Below are 26,587 nucleotides of genomic sequence, written 5' to 3' on the forward strand. Positions count from 1 at the left end.
GCCGTCGAATTGGACCATTTGAGCGTCAACGGTTTCGCGGTTTACGGAGACTCAAGTGCTTCCGTTCGAGACTCCGAGTGTGAGTTCGTCACTAGCGTTCATCGGGAGCAGTTCGCCCCCTGAGAGAGCGGACGCGGCGGAATCTCCCCGGCCGTCGCTGCGCGGGAATAGTCGCGTATGGCTATGTTAGCTTTCGGCCCCAGAGCCGATCTCGTTGTGTAAATGCTTGTAAATAGTGTATAAAGTCATTTCTTCATCTCCCCAGCGCAGACTCGGATTCATCGCTACCGCCCAGGGAGCTGGCAGCCCTCATTCACGCAACGGGCGACGAGCGCTAGGCAACCAACTTTTTGGAACAACCCTATTGACGGTGGGCTACTGTGTGATAACCTCACCGGCACAACAACGTACAGATGAACATTTGAACGCTTGCCAAAGCACTGTAAGAAATCTCCTTAGTGTCTCGCTGGGAAATTCGTGACTTAGTCATATCTCAGTAACCGCACTGTGCGATTGCTTACGTGAAGCACAGTCATCGTACACAGTGGAAAAATTTTGGTCGAATATTTAGGGGAATTCCCCAAGGTAGAGTAGATTTGCAATAAGGGATTGATTAATCACTGAAATTCCCCTAAGCGCAGTCATGCGGCTACGAAGGAAAGCTACACAGCGTCCTCGAACACTGTAGTGTAATCAAAAGTTCTTCCTGTCTTGGGGTTCGAATCCGTGATCATCGCTTGTCCGATGCTAACCAAGACTACCTAACAAACTGGGCTAACTAGGACGACCAGCAGAGAGAAAGGGAGAGAGAAAGAGAGAGAGAGAGAGAGAGAGAGAAAACCCCTATTCGTCCAACAAGTGACTATCCCCCGCATCAGGAGTTAGATCTCGAAAGTTGGGGCCGTCGCCTTAGTTGCAGGTCGGTAGTTTTTGAACCTGGTGGCATCTTCGGCAAGTCGAAAAATTTCTTGTTGAACGAAAAGGTCCGTTAGGGTTAAGTGGCGTTGAGAATTAATGTAGTGGAGAAGCCCATAATAGTGTCCCTGCCTTGCTACTTTAAATATCTGCAGTTTGTAAAGGGCCCATGTTCCTAGTATCCTTAGTTCTGGGCGTTCGAAAAGGAAAGTGGATTTTTCATTTGGACTGTATACCATACTCGTGGGCTTCTCTCATGCTGCTTCCCTCCAGACTCGAACCGGGTCGGAGGGATTGTAGAAACGCCATCAACATTCTCTTATCAATCTCTACTCAGGGAGGCACAGTGTAACAAGCTCGTTCAACCTCTGGCACAAAAGTGTCTTTATTGCAATCACGAACCAAAAAAGCCCCACTTGCAGCTCGAGTTACCGAGACGTAGTCACGTCAGAGCAGCGGTGAAGTATTTGCTTATTTGATGTAAACACGCTTTTTTAGTTTCGCCAGGGGTACACGTAAAGTGCATGGGGTGAATGAGACGCGCTATATTTCATGTCCAACGGTAATAAATGTACCTGCAGGTCCTTTTTGGCTGCTAAAGGCTGAAAAGCTAAATAAGCCGATTACTATGATGACCAATTCGTCACATTCAGTCACTTACGTGGTTAACAAAAGTCGAGGACTCTCGCTCCATGGCTCTGTTTCGCATTGTGTTCTTTTGAGCGCACCAAATGCCATTCAATATTGCTGCCGTAAAACCAGAACCGGGGAACGCTGGCAACTTTAATTACTCTTGGCGCTTTGACACATCTTATCGAAAGCACATCTTTGGTCTTCAACCTTCGGTTGCGTTACGTCACGATGCTTTCCTGTATGTGTGAGAAAGAGAACGAGAGCGGAAGATGTTGCAGGTAGAGTGCGCAGATGTTGCAGCTGTAAGCGACGTACGTGAAAGGAGGGTTCATAGAGTTTGGATAACGCTTGCCGGGACACTGATGTAGGATCAGTGACAATATATTGAGATACGCAGAGCAAACTACTTTTTTTTTTCGTTGATTATGAGCCCACGACAGCTCCAGCTCAGCAACGTCGAGGCTATTGTGGGCCGCTAGTAGAGAACACAGTTTTCCCGATCGATTCAAACTAAATGTTCGAATTAACTCTAAATTGGCCCGTTGCCAAGTTCTCCCTACACATGTGACACGTCCATTGCCGCAGCACTTCTATCCCCAATACAAGATCTTAAAGCTGCACGGGAACCCAAAGACCGCCTGAGTAGATTGACTGTTTCATTTTAAGGACAAAAGTGTTCCCGCTTAATACCGGGCTAGTAATCCCTTTATTGAAGTTTATAAAATATGTTTATTAACAACATTTCTTCCACTGCGCCATCATGAAGTCATGATTAAAACTCGGTGTTGAGATCTGCCGCGAAATATAAGTTCTAGTTATGAAGTTGGGCTGTGCTGCATTTTTAGCTGTCGTGAATTACCGACCAGCCCGATCAATCACGCTTGCAACGTACAAACCCGGCCCGCTCACTGTTCTCGACAAAGTGTGCAGAACGGGCCTTTCGCCCAGCTGCTGCAGTTTCTGCGTTCTCCCAACGTGCGTTGAAGTATCTTCCCCTTAGTTTCGTGAAAACTAGAAGCTAGCAAACAAGCCTTACAAGACCTCGCGCGACTGTGAAGGGACAACCCCTTCTTTCCCCACCCATTGTCAATCAGTACGGCGACCCGTAGGGAGAGGTGGCTTGGCAAGCCCCCTCGTGTCGTGACCACAGCCTCTTCTGCTTGCGGCACGAGTCGAGGCGCATCTTGCAACGGTTTGCGTACGTGGTTCCGTCCAGGGCGCACACGGGTGCCGAATCGAAGCCGCACGACGACGGGCAGCTGCAGCGGGCCCCGCCCAACCGGTCCTCGCTGCAGTCCCCGTTCCAGGGGCAGTACTTGGCCTCGCAGGGCACTGCATGGCCCCGGCAAAAAGACGGACAAGGATGAGGAACAGCAATTGATATAACCTGGGTATCAAAATATACAAACCTCGCGACGCCGCATATATCATGAGGGATATTTTTTTCTTTATTTCTTTTCTCTCTACAGAAAGGGGCAGCCGAGGCAAAAGGCTGAAAAACCTGACGAGGCCTCGGCGCCCAAGCAAAGTTTGACAGACCAGTGAAATAATACATTATCAATGTAGACATATACAACCTAACATAAATATCTTGTTCCCTGGTTCCCTTCTTACCCGGAATGCCTGCGATAAAACTCGAGCTCGATTATTTCATAGAAGGGCTCATGCTGCCAGTTATTTATGAGAGTAGAGATCACGAAGTAATGATGGAAACTAAATCTCAAACTGCCAGGTTATTCAATTATTTGAGCCAAAATTTTCGAAGAAATGAAGTAATTTAATTATTGAAAGTTTCATGAAAAATGTCGTATTAATAGTAGTTAGCGTTCTGCGAAGTATAGCAGACTTCATTCCATTTGTCTCTGCTATCAAAAACCATAAAGAATCGGTGGGATTAACTAAACTACCATTGACACCATCAGGTATAGCTTTTCATTTCCAAACATTACGCTCATTTTGTCGCGTACTGTGCCATTTCCACTTGCAGCACCTTCGTTCTTTTTTTTTAATACATTTGCACACAGCGAACGAGTTCAACACCCTCGCGGCATTTTAACTGCACAACAGCCTCAGGAACAGGGAGTTGTTGACGAGGAGACCAACACAGAAAATTGTTGTAATGGCACGTCTGGTCGGTACCTTACAGTCAGAGAGAGAGTACACCTTACTGAGCAGGAGTGAGTTTAGCCATTAAGCGCGCATGCTGAACAACGGCCAGCCGATCTTGGAGCTGGTTTGAAGCAGACAAGTACTCGCCCAAAGAGAAAGCGGCCAATAGGTGATTGTACGGCATATGGACATTTAAACAAAGTACAGATATGCCCTAGCCAATGTACAGATTATGCTGATGGCCCACTGCAAAGGCTTTCATCCGCCAGGGTAAGATGTAAGCCGAAATACTCGCAAGTGTTGAGTCCCACCGTAATTATCTCCGACCTAGCTTACGTATCGCAGGAGATATCTCCACACTTGCAGCATGAGGGGCGCAAGAAGCGAGCATGATAAACGCCCGTCATAGTTCGGCGGCACGGACGCGCTCATTTCGCTCGCGGAATGAATTCGCGGGCAAAACGCGCTTCGATGCAAGTCAAGCTGTACGGTACAGTAGTTTTAGAAGTATGCATATTTAATAAGCGTAGAAAACTGGACTAGTTGGTTTCTAGCACAACTGTGAGACGTTCCTGCAGCGCACGCCAAAACACGGACAAAATTAGAAGAGACACGCACGTTGTTCGTGTTTCTGCGTGCGCTTGAAGAATATCTCACAACTGTGTATCTACTATTTGCATACCCTTGCGCAGCACTACGCTGATGTGTACTGCCGCGAAAGTCCTTACAAGCTAAAAGCCATCATATCGCGGCTTTATCCTCCGGTTCATGATCATAGATGCTAGCATACTTATCGGGAATGCCTGTAGCACTACGCACATCTTACACTGTTTTGAGATGGGTGTAGGTTCTTTCAGTCCCCTTATCCGTTTCTCTTCAGCTTTATACTGAGGGCCACGGGCAACCGTTGGTTGCTTTTCCCGACCTCCATGCACGCTTGTTCTCATCACCGCCCGAGTCGGTCAATTCTTTGCGGGCGGCCAAGAAATACAGGGGCACTCAATTTAGATTATAATGTTCCCTGCTTCTGTTCTGCTTTCCGTGCTCGCTTATTTGCCTAAATGGCTGCCATGCATTTATTACCTCGTTAAGTTTTCTCTACCAGGCAGGCATTGGTTAAGGCAATTTGATGCCGCGTGTAAGTTTCGAACTGGCGACGGTGAGGACAGGTCAGCGTTGCTGGTCACAGCATTCCCCACTGGTGAGTCGCGAAGGTCGCGCAACGTATAGTGTCGTCAACCTGCGACAAGCGCCGAGCGACACCAAGTGTTCGTACAGGCGTGTAACTCGCTTCACGACATCTCTCGCTCCGAACGTGATTTGAGGTAAGAGCCGACTGTCATTTCTTATCGGGCCTTTACGTCTGCTACCCCACTTGATTGGTTTATGGTTTGGTGTACGAGATTTATTGTCCCAAACCGATTCAGGCTACGAGAGATGCCGTAGTGGTGGCCTCTGGAAATTTCGACCGCCTGGGGTTCTTGAACTCGCATCTTTATCCCGCATCCTTGGTCACAATAGTAGAGTAACCTAATCGCTGCACCATCGCGGCGAGGCTAACTGCTACCGCACTTGAGGTCGATCGGTTCGTATTCAGTTCAGCTATGTGCAAATACTGCGAGGAAGGAGAGCTTACGATCACGCTTATGTGCAATATGCTGCTTTGGCAGCCAAAATGCTCTAAATCGACTTGGAAGCGGCAGTGGTGGATGCGCCTTTCTTTGAGGTCTGACGAAGTAGCACATGACGGGGTCGTCTGACACATATGATGAGCGCTGATCGCATGAAGAATACAACCTTGAGTGAGTCGGCTTTGTTTTTACCCCCTGATTTGGCGTCAAACAACTGCGTGCGCAGCAAGTCGTAGACGTATGAATATGTACTCTCGCATCTTATCATCAAAGAAGGCGGAAGTGGGTGAATGTCACGTCCTGTGGCACAGCGGATTGGCTGAGGAGTTCTGCGACTTGGAAGTCGGTCATAGAGCAACACTCGTAAACAGGTCGCTGGCAACTTGTTCGAGTCTTCCTGTCCGCAGCACATTGGCCTAATCACGCCCAGTGCGACTCGCCAGTGTAAGCGCTCGTTTTTAGGCTACGCTAGCACACTTCGCATTAGGTAGATTTAAAAAAATTCCGGACGGGATTCGAACTTGCAACCCGTCTATTTAGTGAAGGGGTCTGCCACCTAGGCCGCGCAACGTGCATTTTCACGGCTTGGGAACAAGCAATAGTTTACATGTATATATGTGTCATGGAGTTTTCCTTGTAAAATGGCATCTGACGACTGTATGCATGTGAGAATGCGTAGTCAAAGATGACCGCATGTAGCTATCACATCATATCTATAAGGCAGAGCATAATATCCCCTATACCTTTTTATCGAGCGTTAGTCGATCGATCCAGTGAAACGAAGAGAAAAATATTTAATTTACTGTTCAGACATTTAGAAGATTTACTTCCCTCGCATAATAAGTGCATCTCTCTAACAAAATAACGGCGCAGTGCATTTTCTTTCTTTCCTTCTTTCTTTCTTCGAAGCATTTGCATTTGCATCCAGACAGTGCATTTATATGGCTGCCACAATTTCTTTCTTTCTTTCTTTCTTTCTTTCATCGAGGCATTGTGCACAATTTGCCTCGAGAGGCGTGAAAAAAGGCCTCAAAAGGTCCTGACTTGTATATACCACACTGGCAACGCTCACAGCAACCGCAATTACTGGCATATACTTACACATGATTCAGACGCAATACAGTTCACGAAAAGACAATACATCTGTAACAATTATTATCTGTTTACAGGCGTATTCCAGCCGGCGATCCGGGACCAACCGTCTTCCTCCAGTCAACCAAAGGGCGTGCTTTAATTGGCGATTTGGATATATATATATATATATATATATATATATATATATATATATATATATATATATATATATATATATATATATATATATATGTATATATATATATATATATATAAACAGATAGGAAGCGTGCAGAGTGGGTCAGTGAAGGAAAGAAGCCAACAGTTGGCGAGGCCAAGGTAAGCATTTGGGATTCTACTTTGTCTTTTTTTTTTAATTTTTATTTCGGTAATGACATACATTAGTAACGTAATCTCTTTACGGGAAAGATAAACACAAAGTAGAAGGAAAAACAACGTGCCGATGGTGGAAACCAAACCCACGACCTCCGAAAATCGCGTCCGGTGCTCTTCCAACTGAGCTGCATCGGCCGCTTTCCCACCTGCTACTTTCTTTGGTATTAATGTTGACTGTTTACGAATCTTGAAAGTGTTCACCAGCGCCACCCTCAACAAGCCAAAGTACAATCCCCAATGCTTTCCTTGGCCTCGCCGACTGTTGGCTCCTTTCCTTCATGTATTATAACGAGCACCCTCATTTCCTGTTTATATATATATATATATATATATATATATATATATATATATATATATATATATATATATATATATATATAGAACCAATGCTATGGGCGCCTTCTGCCTGGTCTCCTGCCTGCTTTTTCCCTACCTTGGCATCGAAGTCGCCCATTAGTACAATATTGTCACGTAGTGGTGACGAGGTCGACAACACAAATGAGGGGTCGATGACTGCACTAAAGAAACTCTTTATTTGGGCTGACTTGCGCCCGCAAAAGAACTAAGCAACTCGGCGGCGGCGATAGAAACAAACGTGCTCGTCGATCGTCGAACAAAGAATGCTCGTCACACTCGGCAACGCTCAATTTAAAGGCTGCACAGAACAATCTAGATAACGTCGCAAACAGCTACCAGCACGGGCTGGAACATTGTGGAAAGATACCCGAGTGGCCGGAACCTTCCAGACAGATCTCGGTGCGTCTTGCGCTACGACAAAACTGATAAAGGTGTGACTCGCGACATCGAGCAGTAACAAACAAAGATTACAGAACTGATACGCGGTCCAGAATCAGAGTGATAAGCCTGTATGCCGGCGGCTGTTAAAAAACAACAAATACTGTTTTGCAGGTTTCTCGGCATTACTCCCCCCTTAAAAAAACATCGCCTCGATGTTTCAAAACAAAGAAACTTAAACATAAACACTGCAAAGTATAAACACCACAGATTCTTTAACGCGCGTAATATGGCTTCAGTCGTACAACATGTACAATTTCTGGGCGTGCGCGTCGCCGTTGTGATGCTGATGTTCCGTCGGGAATGACTTCATAGTCCAGGGGTCCCACGCGGCGAAGGATTTTATATGGCCCAAAGTATCGACGCAACAACTTTTCACTTAATCCGCGACGGCGAATTGGTGTCCAAACCCACACTTGGTTTCCTGGATTGTACTCTGCGTGGCGTCGTCGTAAATTGTATCGTCGGCTGTCGGTGCGCTGTTGGTCTTTAATACGCAGCCGTGCGAGTCGTCGGGCTTCCTCTGCACGCTGCAGGTAGGCGGCGACGTCAAGGTTGTCCTCGCTGGTTACGTGCGGCAGCATTGCGTCGAGCGTCGTCGTGGGCTCCCTGCCGTACACAAGCTTAAACGGGGTCGCTCTGGTCGTCTCCTGGACTGCCGTGTTATACGCGAAGATCACGTACGGCAAGATGGCGTCCCAGGTCTTGTGTTCAGCGTCGACGTACATAGCGATCATGTCCGCGATCGTTTTGTTCAGGCGCTCCGTAAGGCCATTGGTCTGGGGATGGTACGCAGTTGTTCGTCGATGGCTTGTGTGACTGTATTCCAGGATGGCTTGCGTCAACTCTGCCGTAAACGCCGTTCCCCTGTCCGTGATGAGCACTTCTGGGGCGCCGTGTCGCAAGAGAATTTGTTCGACAAAAAATTTGGCGACTTCTGCCGCGGTACCATTTGGTAGTGCTCTTGCTTCGGCGTAACGGGTAAGGTAGTCAGTGGCCACGATGATCCACTTGTTACCCATAGACGAAGATGGAAAGGGGCCGAGGAGATCCATCCCAATTTGTTGAAAGGGCAGGATTGGGGGCGGAATCGGGTTTAGTAGTCCTGCTGGTCTGTTCGGCGGCGTCTTGCGTCGTTGGCACTCACGACACGTCTTCACGTAGTGGGCAACTTCGGCAGGCAGTCGCGGCCAGTAATACTTCTCCTGGATTCGACGCAACGTGCGCGCAAGTCCGAGGTGGCCTGCTGTTGGCTCATCGTGCAACGCCTGCAGAATTTCTTGCCGAAGGGTTTTAGGCACTACGAGAAGCTGCGCGGTCTTGTTAGGTGCGAAGTTCTTCTTCACGAGGAGGCCATTGCTTAACGTGAAGGATGATAAATGTCGTCTGAACACACCAGGAGGGGAAGCGGTCTTTCCTTCCAAGTAATCGGCTAGCGCTTTCAGCTCAGGGTCTGATCGCTGTTGTTCTGCGAAACTGTTGGCGCTTACCGGTCCCAAAAAGGCGTCATCGTCATCGTCCTTCGGGGGAGAATCGACGGGAGCGCGGGATAAGCAGTCTGCGTCGGAATGCTTCCTGCCCGACTTATAGACTACAGTCATGTCAAATTCTTGAAGTCGTAGGCTCCATCTGGCAAGGCGGCCGGAAGGATCTTTCAAATTAGCCAGCCAGCAGAGCGCGTGATGGTCGCTTACCACCTTGAATGGTCGGCCGTATAGGTATGGACGAAACTTAGAAGTAGCCCAGATGATCGCAAGGCACTCCTTCTCGGTCGTCGAGTAATTGACTTCGGCTTTTGTGAGAGACCTGCTAGCGTAGGCGATTACTTTTTCCTGTCCGGCAGTCTTCTGGACGAGAATGGCTCCTAGGCCTACACTGCTCGCGTCGGTGTGAATTTCGGTCTCGGCGTTTTCATCAAAGTGGCCAAGTACAGGAGGGCATTGCAGGCGGCGCTTAAGTTCGTTGAAGGCTTCTCCTTGCGGCGCTTCCCATTTAAAAGGTACGTCAGCCTTTGTAAGCTGCGTCAACGGTTCGGCGATCCGCGAAAAGTTTCTGACAAATCGTCGATAATAAGCGCACAGCCCAAGGAATCGGCGCACAGCTTTCTTGTCGGCAGGCGGTGGGAATTGTGCGATTGCAGCTGTTTTCTCCGGGTCTGGGCGAATACCGTCCTTGCTAACGATGTGACCTAGGAACCGGAGTTCTTCGTAGGCGAAGTGACACTTCTCTGCTTTTAGCGTTAGTCCCGATGACTTGATGGCTTCCAGCACTGTCTGTAGTCGTTTTAGGTGGTCTTCAAAGTTTGACGAGAAGACAACAACGTCGTCCAAATACACCAAACAAATTTGCCACTTCAAGCCTGCCAGGACTGTGTCCATTACTCGTTGAAACGTGGCTGGTGCGGAGCAGAGCCCAAATGGCATCACCTTGAACTCATAAAGGCCGTCCGGTGTGATGAATGCGGTCTTTTCGCGATCTCTTTCGTCGACCTCAATTTGCCAATATCCGCTCTTCAGGTCCATCGATGAGAAGTACCTTGCATTGCAGAGCCGGTCGAGAGTGTCGTCGATGCGGGGAAGCGGGTAGACATCCTTCTTCGTTATGCTATTCAAGCGGCGATAATCAACGCAGAAGCGAAGTGTGCTGTCTTTCTCCTTGACCAAAACGACTGGTGCCGCCCAGGGGCTGTTCGATGGCTGGATTACGTCATCACGCAGCATTTCCTCAACTTGATCGCGAATGGCCTGGCGTTCTCGCGGCGATACACGATAAGGGCTTTGGCGCAGAGGTCGGGCGTGTTCGTCCGTTATTATGCGATGCTTGGCCAGTGGTGTTTGTCGTACCTTCGATGACGATGAGAAGCACTCCCCGTAGCTTCGAAGCAGACTGAGAATCTGGTCTTTCCTGTTGTGGGTCAATGCCGGGTTGATGTCAAATGTGGGCTGACGGAATAGGTCCGGTGCGTCTTCCAGCGTTTGGTTGTGGAGGGAGAATACATCTTTGAGGTCGGCTAATTCGTCGAGAAAAGCGATCGTCGTGCCCTTGTTGAGATGCCGGTATTCTTCGGTGAAGTTTGTTACCAGCACCTGAGCTTGACCTCTCCGGAATTTCGCGATGCCTCTTGCGATGCCGACACCTCGTTCTAAGAGCAATTGGATATTTCCTTCGACGATGCCTTCAGCGGTTTCAATGTTTGCGCTACCTACGCAGACTGCGATGCTTGATCGGGGCGGGACGGTCAATTCTTCATCGAGGACGTTTAGAGCGATGTGTTGCATCGACGTCGTCGTAGCAGGAATGGCTTTGTCTGCAGAGAGCTTGATGAGCTTGGATCGCAGGTCGATGATAGCCCTATGTTCATTTAGGAAGTCTATACCTAAAATCACGTCGCGGGAGCACTGCTGCAAGACCACAAAGCTGGTGGGGTAAGTACGCCCATTTACGGTTATTCTTGCAGTACACCGTCCCGATGGAGTAATCAGGTTGCCACCTGCGGTGCGAATCAGCGGGCCATCCCAAGCGGTTGTAACTTTCCTGAGATGGGAGGCTAACGGTCCACTGATGACTGAATAGTCAGCTCCGGTGTCTACAAGGGCAGTGACTCTGCGACCGTCGATATCAACTTCAAGGTCACTTGTTCGCGTCCTCGCATTGCACGTGGGCCTTAGTGTCCGATCTCGGCTTCGTCGTTTCTTCAGGTCATGGCCGAGGCATACCGTTGTTACTTCGCTGGGCGGCGGTGTCTGCTTGCACTCTGGTCGTATTGTCGGCGATGTCGTCGTGTGGAGCGGCGATGAAATGGTTGCGTCGTCGTTAGTGGTCGTCGGCGGCGGAGGATCTTCTTCTTTTCGCCGTTGAGCAACCTTACCTCCAAAGGTTGCTGCCTTTAGTTTCCCCTGCGCGGGCTTGGGGACCTTCCGCGCATACTCTCATCATAGTTACGTCCTGGCGACGCAAAGCGGGCCCTGTACGGCGATGGAGACCTGAATCGACGGCTTGGTGGCGCAATCTCACCGCTACGCAGGTAGTTGTCAATTTCTTGTGGCCGTTCACCTGGGCGTGGTCGTGGAGCGTCGACTGCAAATCCGCGGAGACCGATTCGTCGGTACGGGCAGTGGCGTAGAATGTGGCCGGCCTCACCGCAGTGGAAGCATAATGGCCGGTTGTTTGCAGTCCTCCAGGCGTCGCACTTCCTGGGGTTTGTTGGTCGTTGGTAGGCTTGGCGGGCGGGAGCCAAGGGACGGTTTTCAGGAACAGGCCGGTAGCGGCGAGGGCTCGGAAAGTCATCACGTCGGGGCGGAGGGCGACGTAATGCACCAGCGTAGTTCATCGCTGTTGCCTCTTGTGCTGGAAAAGTCGCAGCCGTCGCTTCAGGAACGCCCAGCGCCTGCTGGACTTCTTCACGGACGACGTCCGCGAGTGTCGCCACCTGGGGTTGTTGCGATGATGGCTGCATTCTGCGGAGCTCTTCTCGCACAATCTCCCTGATGATGTCCCGAAGGTTCTCTCCGCTTGCAGATGCGCTGGGGTAGTGGCATGAGTAGTCTGGTTGAAGTGGTCGCTCGTAGTGGCGCATCCGGGTGTACAACGTCTTCTCGATGGCAGACGCTTCCGTTTCAAATTCCGCCACTGTTGTTGGCGGATTTCGGACAAGATTTGCAAAAAGCGATTCTTTGACGCCTCGCATTAAAAATTTGACTTTCTCAGCTTCAGTCATGTTAGGGTTAGCGCGGCGAAAGAGGCGCTATATCTCTTCAACGTACGCCAGCACAGGCTCGTTAGGAAGTTGAAGTCTTGACTGAAGGAGGTCCTGGGATCTTTCTTTTCGGACGACGCTTGAAAAGGCAGTCAAAAACGCTTCCTTAAAAATGTCCCAGTCCTTCATAGCTGCCTCATGATTTTCGAACCAAACTCGGGCATGTCCTTGAAGAACGAAGTAGACTTGCCTGAGTTTCGTGGCGTCGTTCCAGCCATTGAATTCTGCCACACGGTCGAAAAGGTCCACCCAGTCTTCTGCATCTTCATCCGGTCGTCCATGGAAGCAGGGGGGCTCACGGGGTTGAACGAAAACAACCGGTGCTGTAGGCTGGGCCATTGTGAGCGTCGATGTCTTCCGAGATCGAGTAGGGTCAGGCAGCAGACCGTGTTCGGGTTGTAGGCCTTGAAGTCGGCGGCTGGCTCGTTGACCTGTAGGATGGTTTTCCAGGGCGACAGGAACACGGCTTGGGTCTTCGCTTGAAGGATCAAAGGCAGCACCTCCACCAGATGTCACGTAGTGGTGACGAGGTCGACAACACAAATGAGGGGTCGATGACTGCACTAAAGAAACTCTTTATTTGGGCTGACTTGCGCCCGCAAAAGAACTAAGCAACTCGGCGGCGGCGATAGAAACAAACGTGCTCGTCGATCGTCGAACAAAGAATGCTCGTCACACTCGGCAACGCTCAATTTAAAGGCTGCACAGAACAATCTAGATAACGTCCCAAACAGCTACCAGCACGGGCTGGAACATTGTGGAAAGACACCCGAGTGGCCGGAACCTTCCAGACAGATCTCGGTGCGTCTTGCGCTGCGACAAAACTGATAAAGGTGTGACTCGCGACATCGAGCAGTAACAAACAAAGATTACAGAACTGATACGCGGTCCAGAATCAGAGTGATAAGCCTGTATGCCGGCGGCTGTTAAAAAACAACAAATACTGTTTTGCAGGTTTCGCGGCAATATACTGCGTCTTTACGTTTGGCATTGCCGATTGTACATCTTCGTAGAAGTATTATTATTATATATATATATATATATATATATATATATATATATATTGTATATATTGTATGCTTGTATATTGTATATTGTAACATGTGTTTTGCCCGTCTGCTAGGCTCTCGATTGAGAGCGGCAGTATTGTTAAATAATAATAATAATAATATATATATATATATATATATATATATATATATATATATATATATATATATATTATTATTATTATTATTTAACAATACTGCCGCTCTCAATCGAGAGCCTAGCAGACGGGCAAAACACATGTTACAATATACAATATACAAGCATACAATATATACAATATATATATATATATATATATATATATATATATATATATATATATATATATATATATATATATAATAATAATACTTCTACGAAGATGTACAATCGGCAATGCCAAACGTAAAGACGCAGTCTATTGTACTAATGGGCGACTTCGATGCCAAGGTAGGGAAAAAGCAGGCAGGAGACCATGCAGAAGGTGACCATAGCATTGGTTCTAGGAATAGCAGAGGTGGAGTTACTAGCTGTGTTTGCAGAGCGCAATAACCTAAGAATCATGAATAACTTCTTTAGCAAACGTAAGAACCGGAAATGGACATGGAAACGTCCTAACGGGGAGACTAAAAATGAAATTAACTTCATACAGTGTTCAACCCCCACCATTATGCGAGATTTAGAGGTAATCGGGAAATTGCGATGCAGTGACCATAGAATGGTGAGGTCCTGAATTAGTCTAAATCTGAAGAAGCAATGCAACGGATTAGTACGAAAGCAGTCCATCAACGAATTAGCGGTGAGGGGGAGAGCACCAGAGTTCAGGATCTCGCTATAGAATAATATTCAGCTCTAACTGAGAATGACGACATTACCCTGGAAGCAATAAATAATAATTTCAGAGATATCATTACTGAGTGCGCTGCAGAAGTAGGCGGTAGGATAGTTGGAGAGGATACCGGTAAGCTGTCTAAGGAGACGAAAGATTTGATTAAGAAACGCCAGAGTATGAAAGCTTCCAATCCAACAGACCAGATAGAATTGGCAGTGATATCAAAGCTAATCAATAAGCGCAAAGTGGCCGATATAAGGAAGTATAATATGAAGAAAATTGAGCGTGCTGTAAAGAACGGGGGAAGCCTAAAAGCGGTGAAGAAGAAATTGCACATAGACAAAAATCAGAGGTATGCGCTAAGGGACAAGGCGGGCAACGTCATCTCAAATCTGGACAAGATAGTCAAAGTAGCCGAGGATTTCTATACTGATCTCTACAGTAGCCAAAGTAGCCTGGACTGTAATGAAATTGATGATAGGCAAAACAGTCAGAAGTTCCACCAGTGATGAAGGACGAGGTTAAGAAAGCAAAAGAAACTATGAAAAGGGGGAAAACAGATGGAGAGGATCAGACAACTATAGATTTGTTGAAGGACGGGGGAGGATATCGTGCTACAAAAACTGGCCAACCTGTATATGCAATGCCTGGTGTCATTGACGATACCGGAAGCATGGAAGAACGCAAACATTATCCTCATTCATAAGAAAGGGGACGTCAACGACCTTAAAAATTACAGACCAATCAGCTTACTGTCTGTTATATATAAGATATTTACTAAGGTAATCGCTAATAGAATCAGGACAACCTTAGACTGCAATCAAGCAAAGGATCAAGCAGGCTTTCTGAAACGGTACTCTACTATTGATCATATCCATACCATCAACCAGGTGATATAAAAATGCTCTGAATATAACCAGCTCTTATATATAGCATTCATCGATTACGAAAAAGCATTTGACTCAGTAGAAATCTCGGCGGTGATGCAGGCATTGCGAAATGAGGGGGTAGACGAGCCGTACGTAAAAGGGCTGGAAGATATAGATAAGGGGGGGGGGGGGGTGGCACAGCAACCATAGTTCTACATAACGAAAGTAACAAAATTCTCATAAAGAAAAATGTGAGGCAAGGAGACACGGTCTCCCCAGTACTATTCTCAGCTTGCTTAGATGAAGTATTCAGAGACATGGAATGTGAGCAGTAAGGGATAAGAGTGGACGAAGAATACCTTAGTAATCTGCGATTTGCTGATGGCATTGCCTTGCTAAGTAACTCGGGGGATGAACTGCAAATTATGATTGATGACCTAGACAGGAAAAGTAGAAAGGCAAGCTTGAAAATCGATATAAAGAAGACCAAGGTAATGTTCAACAGCCTCGGAAAGGAACAGCAGTTTACGTTAGGTAGCGAAGCACTGGAAGTGGTAGGCGAATATGTCTCATGTCAGATCCGGATCATGAAAAGGACAAAATAAGAAGATGAAGATGATTGCGATGGAGCGTATTTGGCAAGCACTCGCAGATTATGACTAGCCGCTTACAGGTATCGCTCAAGTGGAAAGTATACAACAGTTGCATCTTACCTGTACTCATCTATGGAGCTAACCAAGAGGGTTATACTTAAGTTGAGCGCAACGCAGAGGGCTATGGAACGAAAAATGGTAGGGGTAATATTAGGAGATAGGAAGCGTGCAGAGTGGGTCAGACAAATAACTCAAGTTACTGGCAGTGGAAATTAAGAAGAAGAAATGGGCATGGGCAGGACATGTAGTGCGAAGAGAGAATAGCCGATAGTCGCTTAGGATAACAAACTGGATTCCAAGGGAAGGAAAGCATAGCAGGGGGCGCCAGAAAGTTAGGTGGGCGGATAAGATTAAGAAGTTCGCAGGGGTGAAGTGGATGCAGCTAGCACAGAACCGGGTTAATTGGAGGAATATGGGAGAGGCCTTCGCCCTGCAGTGCGTATAGTCAGGCTGATGATAATGATGATGAATATTTTATACCCCTTCTTCACTGATGCAGTGGGCAAGCGTTAAGAATAAGGTGCTACTTCTGGCGGTGATCGAGGGGCAGCTCAGGCCATGCGAAAAGCTGGCAGTGATAAATATACCCCTTATGCATGGACCGTGTAATCACTGCTGGCATTGATATGCCGATTGTCCTATAGATAACTTGCGCCAACTGTTTTTTTTTTTTTAATTGACCTGTGAAGTCAGTTGCATACAGCTTCCAGCCGTCTAGTGCACCACCGGAAATTTTTGTTTCTGAATCAATTACCTCAAATTAATTTCTCTAACTTGCTTAATATTGAATGTTATTCACAAAGTTGGAAACGACCTTTAAAAACCTCCATTCCATTAATTTGCGATACAATACGTAGCACGTGTATCTTTCTTTTTCGAGCTCCAAAGAAAGCCGACGAAATGCAAAAACAATCGCGTGACAAGCTCACTCGCGTGCCACGATTGTGCTGTTCTCAGCCGTGGATTGATTGGATCAAAGTCACCTCCGGTTGGATCGAAGTCACCTCCGGTAGTGTCTCGACAACCTAGTCCTAGCGTTCGGCTGATAAGTTGGCGATGGTTGCAGCCCTTTCAGCCAGCTCGCAATCGCTGCAACTTGCATCGCTACCTGCGCCGTCTGGCTCACGCGAGGGAAGAAACCCCAGCAGACGTGTCGGCCTGCCGCTGCAAACGGGGCCATGCAGCCGCGGCCGTCGATCATTTCGTTCACTCAAGCCACGGTTGAAAGTTGAGTTGAGAGCAGCGCAATCATGGCGCGAGAATGAGCTAGTCTTGTGATTTTTTTTTTGTAATTCGCGGGCTTTGTTAAAGCTGGAAAATAATATACACGTACAATGTTTTATATAGTAAATGAATGGAACGGATTGGTGTATCGGGTTTAACGTCCCAAAGTGACTCAGGCTGTGTGAGACGCCGGGAACCTGGGAAATGGAATGGGGGTTTGTGAAGGTGCTCTCCAACTGTGAAATTGATATTTATCGTCTAAAGTCAATACTAAATATACAGTCTGTTGTATACAGGGTTTGCTGTGTTGGTCCGTCGTAGTGGCGCACTGGTTGCGGCGCTTGACTGCTGTGCCCTGGGAGACGAGATCGAATTCCGGCCGTGTCAGTGCACGTTATAAGAAAACCCAGGTGGTTCTAAATTTGCGGGGCCCTCTATTACGGCATCTCCCATAGCCTGAGTCACTTTGTGACGTTAAACCTGACAAACCCCAAACCGATTTTGCATTTAGCACTGCAAAACACCATGAAGGAAGTACACTACGTTAGTTTAGAGCAATTTTTAGTGTGCTTTAAAGCGATTAGAAACAATCTGTTCTTCCACAAAGCAATACAAAGCAGATGTCGACATTGCTTGGCATTTTGTTTTGTGTACTTACAATCTCTTTCATGCAGTCTCCTCTTGTATGACTCTCCTGGAACAAAAATAAAACAAAATCTAAATTTAAATAGCTCACTGAATATGCCGGTGCTAATCAATGTCGGTGTTATCATCACTCGAAAAATCTTACCTGGCTATAGAAAGGAAGATGCTGCACTGTAAACGCCTGAAGGATTTTACATTGCTACATCAACCTTATCTTCCAACACCCTTGAAGCTGTTCCGAAACGCACTGAACGCACTGTCAGGATTATGTTTTCGGACTATACTCCTATAAAACCAGTGCCACTGCTCTTAAACCACGCGCGAAACTCAATAGTCTTGAAAAGCGACGTTGCATATTCAGACTGTGCCTTTTCCACACATTCTATCGAACTCCAAATGTTTCAGCAATCTTACCAGCTCATCGACAGTGAAGCCACACCAGTTATCCACTACGCGTCTATCCACCCCCAGCACAGACTACTGCCCAACTTCGTTCCGTCTTTGTACAGACCGCTATGGATTGTAACAATTTGCCTGGAAATGCTGTGCACCTCTTGGACCCACACCACTTCAAGGATGCTATTGAGCCACTCTTCACTTGAGCATTTTGAATACCACGGACATCCCCCATGTAATACCAGTCACCAGGAGTAATTGTGGTACTAATAATAAAATAAGTAGATTCCATAATCCAGATACCGAAGACAACATATGCGAACACGAAAACAATTGCAGTACAAAAATGACACCCCCCCCCCCCGTGCCCCCAAAAAAGTGCATGACAGCAGTGCATAATGGAAGAATTCGTTTCATGCTTATTGGCCACAGAGAGCTTTTCTTGGACGCTGGATCGCCGGAACGCATCAGCTCACTGACCCTTGACGGCGGCCTGCAGCCTGTCCAAGTTGGGCAACGTGAGACGCAGCGGCGATGACAGCAGCCGTGTACGTCCTTCCGAGGCCCCACCCTTGAGCAGGAAGAGTCGGGAGTCCCCGTGGACGAGCCGCGTGCCGCACAATGCCTCGTTGTCAAGACCCTCGACGAGCAGTACTGAGCCACCCAGCTCACGGGGGCCTTTCAGGGCACGCCAGACGCGAACGCTCACCTGCAAGGAGCTCCAAATCCTCATTGGCTACGAAGGCGGAGCAGTGGGTGAGACAGTCTCGGCGACAGCGACAATCTTCTGGCTCCCCATGCCCCCAATCAGACCTCCAAGATATGAAAAGTGCGCAAAAGACACACGATACAGACAGATATGCAATAGTGCTAGAGCTCGCAGACAGCAAAATAACAATGCCTTCAACCCCACGGGACATGACCAGCATAGAAGCCTCCAAAGCAGACCCCAACAACATTCACAACCTACCACTTCATCAGGACCCCACTTCACCTTGCCTATTCCAACAGCGGGGACGTCCCGTCTTACACAGGCACCCCATGCGAATGGCCCACAGCCTAGGTTTCTCGTGCAAGCATGCTCAACGCAATACATCCAGGTCATCTTTATACCTGCCGCAATGACTGCTCCCCAAGCCTAATCCTGCAAAATAATTTTAGGTTCCTGTCCACGACGTCCATAATAAGCTGCGTCGGATGTCTTGACCACTGCAGTCCCTACATTCTCTGCAAGTTGTTGAACGTTCGATAAAGTTTATCTCTTCTCACCTTCAAGGGAACAGCCGTCCACACAAACTTAAAAAGGACATGTACAGCGCAACTTGCCTTCGCGCTGTCACTCGATACATCCTTTGGACGGATTGGGAGCAGCATCTTTAAGTCGCAATTGTTCCTTGATAGAATATACCCAGTATGAAACTATTTCGTGTAACGTTAGACGTTATTTTGTGAAACCAGCACGAAACACAGCGGACAAGAAAGAAGACGGGATGAGCGCTGACTATCAGTTGTGTTTATTCTAAAAAACACAATGCTCCTGCAACCATATGCGCTAGTCCATAGATAAAACATAGTTCTGAAAATTATTAAAAATCATGCAGATATGAACATTCACGCTAGATTCACGCACGTAGAAATGCTGACGTGTGTGGCGTGATTCTCATGGATGAGATGTACGTAAGGCTTCGTTTTTGATGTGCCTTCACGTGTGGGAAATCCTGCATTAGATAGACATGACATATGCCTGAACATACGACTACAAGAATATAATGACTTCTTGGTTAAAAATCACTCCTCAAGCCTGGTACTGCAGCATAAAAAATGTCGCCATAAGCACCCTTGCTTCCTCCTGTTCGAAGAAGCTTCGGTCCTGTGCAGGAACAAAGTTAAAGTCACAAGGGAAATAAAGGAAGCCTATCACATTCATAAGAACTACGACACATGCGTCAGCAACCCATCTAATAATATCAATCAGCGTAAACTGTCACATATTGACGATTATGAATGATTTTCAGGGTCATGTTTTATCTATGAACATGCACACCTGTTTGCAAAGCCATTGCGTATATCCACGTGTGTTTTAATGAATAAACTCAGTTGATATAGTCAGTGCTAGCGCCGTCTTCTTTCTTGTCTGCTGTGTTTCGCACTTTTTTTTTTCGCAAAATCTTATACCAACTAGATCGGTTTTCAGTGTCACTACAGTTAGACGTAAGACCTAATAAAAAAAAACACACGTTCCTAGACATCCACTCGAAACAATACTGTTGGCGGCTCAGTGAGCCAAGCAAGCCTTTAAAACGCAACTAAAGTAGCCAACTTCCAATGCTGGAAACAAATTGTAACTTGAGAGCGTTAAAGGCCTCGTTCAGCAGAAAATCCGATGTCGGCGTTGCCAGCGTCAGCGTTACGAGCGAAAGATGCCGAGCATGGCGCTGCCAACATCCGCGCATTGAATAGGCGCAGAGTTGCCTCGCGTTACGTTTAGCAGGAACTGCCAACTCGGGCGCCTCCTTTCATATAGGAGGGTGATATGCGAATCAGCCTGCCAGGACTCTTGCATTATGCGTAAGAAATTTTACCTCAGCAACTCAGGCATGTTCATGCAGCTTGGTTAAAGCGGGGCTTTATACGGGGCCTAATAGCCTATACTATCGCGTCGTAGCAGAGCTTAAATATCTGCCACAATTTTTCACTCACTCAGCATACGCGGGGAGTTTTGAAAAAAAAAAAAAGTGTGGAGCTCCACAAGGACCATGCTAATGTCACGTGGTGGTGACAAGGTCGATGACACAAATGAAGAGTCGGTGATTGCACTGAAGAAACTCTTTATTGGGCTTACTTGCGACCGCAAAAGAACTAAGCAACTCGGCTGCGGCGATAGCAACAAACGTGCTCGTCGATCGTCGAACAAAGAACGCCCGTCGCACTCGTCAAGGCTTAATTTAAAGGCTGCTAAGAACAATCTAGATAACGTCTGAAAATGCCACTAGCTCAACCTGGAACATTGTAGAGACATACGCGAGTGATCGGAATTTTCGAGACAGATTGCGGCGCACTGTTCGCGACAAAGAAAATGATAACGTGTTGCATCGTGACAACGAGCATGAACAAAACCCGGGATACAGAATTTATAAGCGCGCCAGAATCACAATGATAAGGACGCATGCCAGCGGTTGTCGAACAAGAACAAACAAAAATTTAAAACGTTCGTGGCAGTATTCAGTTTTTGCCTCAATGAGATTGTGGCGACCATTTTTCACGCTTCAAGAAAAACGCACAAAATATAAAACCTGCGCAGGGAACCGAGTGTAGCAGTCGACGAGCGTTTCTATGTGCGCTTTGCCACACCTTTCTGAGATGTATTAAATATCCCTCATCTCACAGCGCTCCTCTGAACTCTTCTGTTCTTCGCTCACATAGGCTTCTTCAGGTTGTCATTGACTAAGTGTAGCTCGTTCCGATTTGCAATGCCTGGCACAGTCGATAGAGAAAATCGTTCGCTTTCATAAAGTAAGCTATAGAGGGAGCATCCCTTATGACTCACGTTATATGTTGCATAGGCATTATTTAAGGCCTTCTCAATACCAAAAGCCAAGAACAAGCAGCATGGGAAATAACAAGCTGCACGCCCAAGTCTTTACCGTGTTGTTTTTATTTTAGAAGCAGTTGTACAAGTGCTCTTTCTCCGGACTCAAATGTGTCGCTTTTGCTATACTTCTTAGCATATGGCTCTTGGGTAGAGCGCTGTACGCGTCGACTAGGAAAATTTGTACCGCACCGATCCCTGTTGACCCCGGGTTCAAGTTAAAGGGAGTTAGAGATCAGAGTAGTGCCCCTCATGACAAAGCGGAATCGTTCCCGCTACTTGGAACTCAGGGTAAATTAGATGTCAATTTTCACTATCCATGGGATAACCACGAGGCGCTGACAACGTTGGCTTATTCAGAATGGTAGCCTTGAAAGCAAGCGGCGGACCCTCACCTGCGTCCCGTCCTGCAGCAGCCGTTCGACGATGGCGCTGACTACGAGATCAGCCTCGGCTACGGGCAGCCGGCTCTCGGGGCAGTCGTCGAAGATGCGTCGCCGGCGACCTTCGGTTCCCCGCGGCAGTACGCAGCACAGCAGGAGCGCCAGGACACAGCCCAGCCGGGCGGCGCGCGTAGGTGGGCACCACCAGAAGAAGCAACACGGTCTGCACACGATGCATAAGGTATACATTCTTCTCATCACAGAGGCCCAGCCCAGACACTTTACTCTCGCGTCTGTGTGAAGAAAGTGCAGTCTCATTTTTGACACAGCGCAACAGACATAAAGGGAGACACACAGCGCACGTGTGTGTGCGCGCGTGCGTGCGCGGGCCTTTACGTCCGTGTTGCGGTGCTCCAAGATTGTTCCACCATCAACTTGCCCAGTCTTGCACATTAGCAAAATCTATGAAGCTACTACAAGAACATAGTATAACCAGCCATCAACATAATCATCAGCCTGAATACACTCCTTGCGGGGTAAAAACCTCTCACATATATATTTTGCTTTCGCCCATAATACACGGTTTGGTCGCGTTCAACCTCTGTTTTTTAAGGCGAAACCCTTTCATGCTCATGGAATGAAATCCCGAGAGTTCTGCTCGAGATTTGTCAAATGAAATCTGCGATATTTTGCGAGATGTGTTCATTTTTTGCGTTCCTGCCATCTGCAATCGCACACTTGAACGCGCGCCAAGGAACGCCTCGCAACAGGAGCGATGGTGTACCGTCCAAACTCAACTTTCCGGAGAAAGAGAAAGCGCAGTAGATACTGTGCCTTTCCTTTCCTGTGAACGAATTTAATTATACGTATCACTGCAACGAACTTCGACAAGAGGCAAATGATGAGAAGCAAATGATAGGAGAGGAAGGGTAGGCTTTTGCCATTCTCCTATTAAGAGATATCTAAGAGACCCTCTAATTGCTTTTCTTTCAGTTCGGATCCGATTGCGAATGGTGACACTGAGGGGAAACGCGCCCACCTTCCCAATCAAGCTTGCAGTCAGAGCGTGGATACCTTTCATTGCAGTGCGTGAGAGGAGATTGTACTATTTCCTGTCTGTGTCAAGAATAAAAACGATTGATGGGTAATGAATAAATTTCATAGAATGATCACAAGTGATTGGAAATGAGTAAAAATGCTCAACAATGAGTAGTAATGACTACGTTCGCCGCGGCACAGATCACGTGATGTCGAATGAGTGCTGTTTCACGCGAATCACGCGTGCGGAGCTCCTTTGCCTGCGTAGCGAATGAAGGAAGGTGGTTTGGCGAAGCGGTTTTTGGTCCCTGGAAGAGGCGGTCGCAAGCCATCATGAAGATGAATCTGTTCTTTTTTCAGCCGAGGGATACTACGTTCCCGCTTGAGAGATAGCGCGCAGTCTTCTCTTTTTCAGCCAAAAACTCACTTTCGTGCTTTCTCTCCTTGGAAAAAATCAGGCGTCAAGATGCACAACAGTGATGTTATATGCAGTAGAGGAAGAGTATCTTTTTTAGAGCACAATATCTCTAACTTAGACCCCTTTTTTCTTGCAGCAACTTGAAAAATTCCACAATATATTATAAGAGATATTTTAAACCCCTGGAATAATGTGAAAATTCCCTTTTAGCTAAATTTTATTCCTGGGGTTCCTGAAAAAGTAAAAAAAAATTTTCATATGATACATCACTGGTAAAGACTCCAATAAGCTCGAACAAGTAGTGCTGAAAACTTCCCAAAGGATGCACGCCAATAAAAGCTCCATAGCAGTGTGCCTTGAAAATGTGTGCGACAGTGACTATGTAGTTGCGTGCAGTAACACAATTATTCGGGTGCGACTATATACAGAGGCGCGCTCGAAAGGTGGCTCCTAAGCAGGCCTTCCAGGCTTATTGCACGGAGACTATATGTCTCGTCAGTGGAAACCCTATTCTGCCAGAATTACCACTCCTCCGGGTCAGGGTTATACCAATCAAGCTAGATCGCTGCTCGAGAATTAAGTTAACAGAGGCCTCAAAACCTGTGGTCAGCCATCGTAAAAGCGTACAGTTTTTGCGCAGTAAAATAGAATATCGATCGGATTCTCCTCCCAATAGACGCTTTGTAAGAGCAACGATACGCGGGCTCAGCTGGAGAGTAGAAGGAGCATGGGAAGCGAGGTATGCACAACACGAGGGTGTAACGCACATAGCGGGACTCACCCCGGTCGCTCCATCTCGGCCGAGCGTCGAAGAAGGGAGTCAGCGCTACCGCCGCCAAATCGCGGCCGCCCACTCTTCGGCGGCGACGAGCACGGGGACAGTCGGCCCAAAAGCAGCCGAGCCGCGTGGGCGCCTGGCTGCTGCAACAGGTTCCCAGGGGCCGCGGTAGTGGGCACGGGGGTGCTCGCGAGACGTGACCGCCTCCGCCGCCTGCCCAGGCCGGCGCCGTCATCGGACGGGTGTTTCCGTCGGCACGTTGCGCGCTCGTTTACGGTCTGCGGTGGCTTGTCACACCGCGAAGGGAAGCCTCATCCGGACTACGCCCGCTTCGACGCACTGTTAGCAGCAGTCCAGCGTTCCTCCTCGGATGCTCGGCTGCGTTCCTCATGTGGACGTCAGAGAACGGGACACGGCCAGACAGGTTGGCCAACTTTGCGGATGGCCTTTCGTGCAGCTGTGGCAGACGGACAGCGAGGGTAGTAAAATTAGGGCACGCTTAAGCATCCTTGACAGTTGGAGATACACGTGTTGTGTTAAATCACGTTCAATTAGTACTGCTGGCTTGATCTTGGCGCTAATTGTGCTGATTAGCAGTGTTAAGTAGTAGTCCTAATTAGTCGTTTTATGTAACGTGTGGTTGCCCTCCACTCAAAGGTGATCGCATAAGGCCATCTGAATACAGCATTGAATGACCGCTCTTCAGTGGTGTATGGAGCACCGGTCCACTTTTCCACCAAAGGAGCCGCGCTTCAAACGCCGCTCGACCTCTTTCTCTTTTCCACAAGTGTTCTTTCTCAAATTGTAGCTCGCAACAGTGATTGAATGACGTCACGACCTTTTCAGAGGATTCCCATGTCATAACACTGAAGTCTTCGGCTAAACTTCACTGCCCCGGCAAAAGGCGGCGAGCGCTGGCGATGGGAAATCAAAAAGGCAGCTGATTCACAGACAGTGCCAGTAAAGGTGGCACTGAGCAAGCACGAGCAGTATAGTGCAACGTTTCCAGGCGTTGTGCCATACGGAACGGCGTATGTGCCGAAGATATCATTCGTTTTTACCAACACTTCTATCTTGGAAAAGCGTCAGCAATTACACGATCATGGAGTGACATTTTGAGTCACACAAACGTGATTCGTAGGCATTGCTCCATAGCACGCAAAAGCCGGCTTTAACCGGATCTTGAGACATCTATTCGCAACATTTATGCCCTCACGAAGTCTGTCGTCAAAAACTACCGGAGCAGTGTGGAACTGTATATGGTGCTTGGGAGTATTATCTTTCGAATTCCATAAGGGACGCTACGCGTGCATATGCAAACGCATGCCTGTGAATTTTTCTGTCCTTGCATTTACTAATATCGGGAAAGAAGGGAAAAAGGAATCATGTCTCGGAACAATTGATATTGGGACACTAGAAAAGTACAAAGACAAAACAATAGCAACTGAACTTCCCCTGTCCGCTTCCTGTTACATTGCTCTATCTTTTATTACCCATAAAATAAAAAGTTATCTCGCATCTAATTAAGGTAGGATACCAATGAGCCACTTTTTCACTGCGAAATTGCACCTCAGGTCCCGAGGCAAATCGCAAAAATTACCCAAATGCCTGTCGCGGCATAGAAAGCATTGAAGCGAAGCCACTTCCGTAGCTGAGAGGAAACAAATGTTTTAGGGCAGGCGGGAACTCGCCATCCTATATTCACTGACAGCTAAGTACCTGAAATAAAAAAACAAACAGAATCGGTCTGCAATCATGAATAATACTTCCAGACTCAGGGATGGGTTATACATAGCACTGAGAAAACCCTCCTTCGTGGCAATCGATAATAGTTTATTATCGATTGCCGCCACACTTTTACGTGGTAGGAGAAAATATAGGTAGTAGAAAGAACTGGGAGACCCTGCTGCAAAGCCCGGAGTTAGGATGTTGATGATTCGTACTTCGTGATGGTTTCCGAAGTTTCTCGGTTCCGCAACAAAGTGCAAAATAAGATGCAGCCGGTTCACCGAAGTTAGTCGAGATAGACACAATTTATACGCACATATTGTCACGTCGGGATGACAAGGTCGATGACACAAATGAAGGGTCGGTGATTGCACTGAAGAAACGCCTTATTGGGCTGACTTGCGCCCACAAAAGGACTAAGCAACTCGGCGGCGGCGATAGCAACAAACGTGCTGGTCGATCGTCGAAAAAAGAATGCCCGTCGCACTCGTAAACGCTCAATTTAAAGGCTGCTCAGAACAATCTAGATAACGTCGCAAACTGCTACTAGCCCATCCTGGAACATTGTAGAAACATACGCGAGTGAATGGAATCTTCGAGACAGATCTCGGCGCATCGTTGTCGACAAAGGAAATGATAACACGTCGTATCGCGACAACGAGCATGAACAAACACGGGATACAGAATTGATAAGCG

General features: G+C 47.5%; 1 protein-coding gene across 1 annotated transcript; it reads right to left on the reverse strand.

Annotated features, from left to right (window-relative positions):
* Positions 1-1,286: 1,286 nt before the first annotated feature.
* Positions 1,287-26,336, reverse strand: LOC146194449 (agrin-like). Its single transcript, XM_084597413.1, has 6 exons — positions 26,208-26,336; positions 24,167-24,620; positions 21,942-22,152; positions 18,438-18,666; positions 17,575-17,610; positions 1,287-2,880 (listed from the first exon to the last, which is right to left on the reverse strand). Exons 2-6 carry the CDS (start codon positions 24,178-24,180, stop codon positions 2,639-2,641), a joined length of 732 nt encoding a protein of 243 aa, XP_084453539.1. The 5' UTR covers positions 24,181-24,620; positions 26,208-26,336; the 3' UTR covers positions 1,287-2,638.
* Positions 26,337-26,587: the final 251 nt, after the last annotated feature.

Source organism: Amblyomma maculatum, chromosome 3, assembly GCF_055883805.1.
Source record: "Amblyomma maculatum isolate TAMU_Amacu chromosome 3, ASM5588380v1, whole genome shotgun sequence".
Classification (NCBI taxonomy): Eukaryota; Metazoa; Arthropoda; class Arachnida; order Ixodida; family Ixodidae; genus Amblyomma; species Amblyomma maculatum.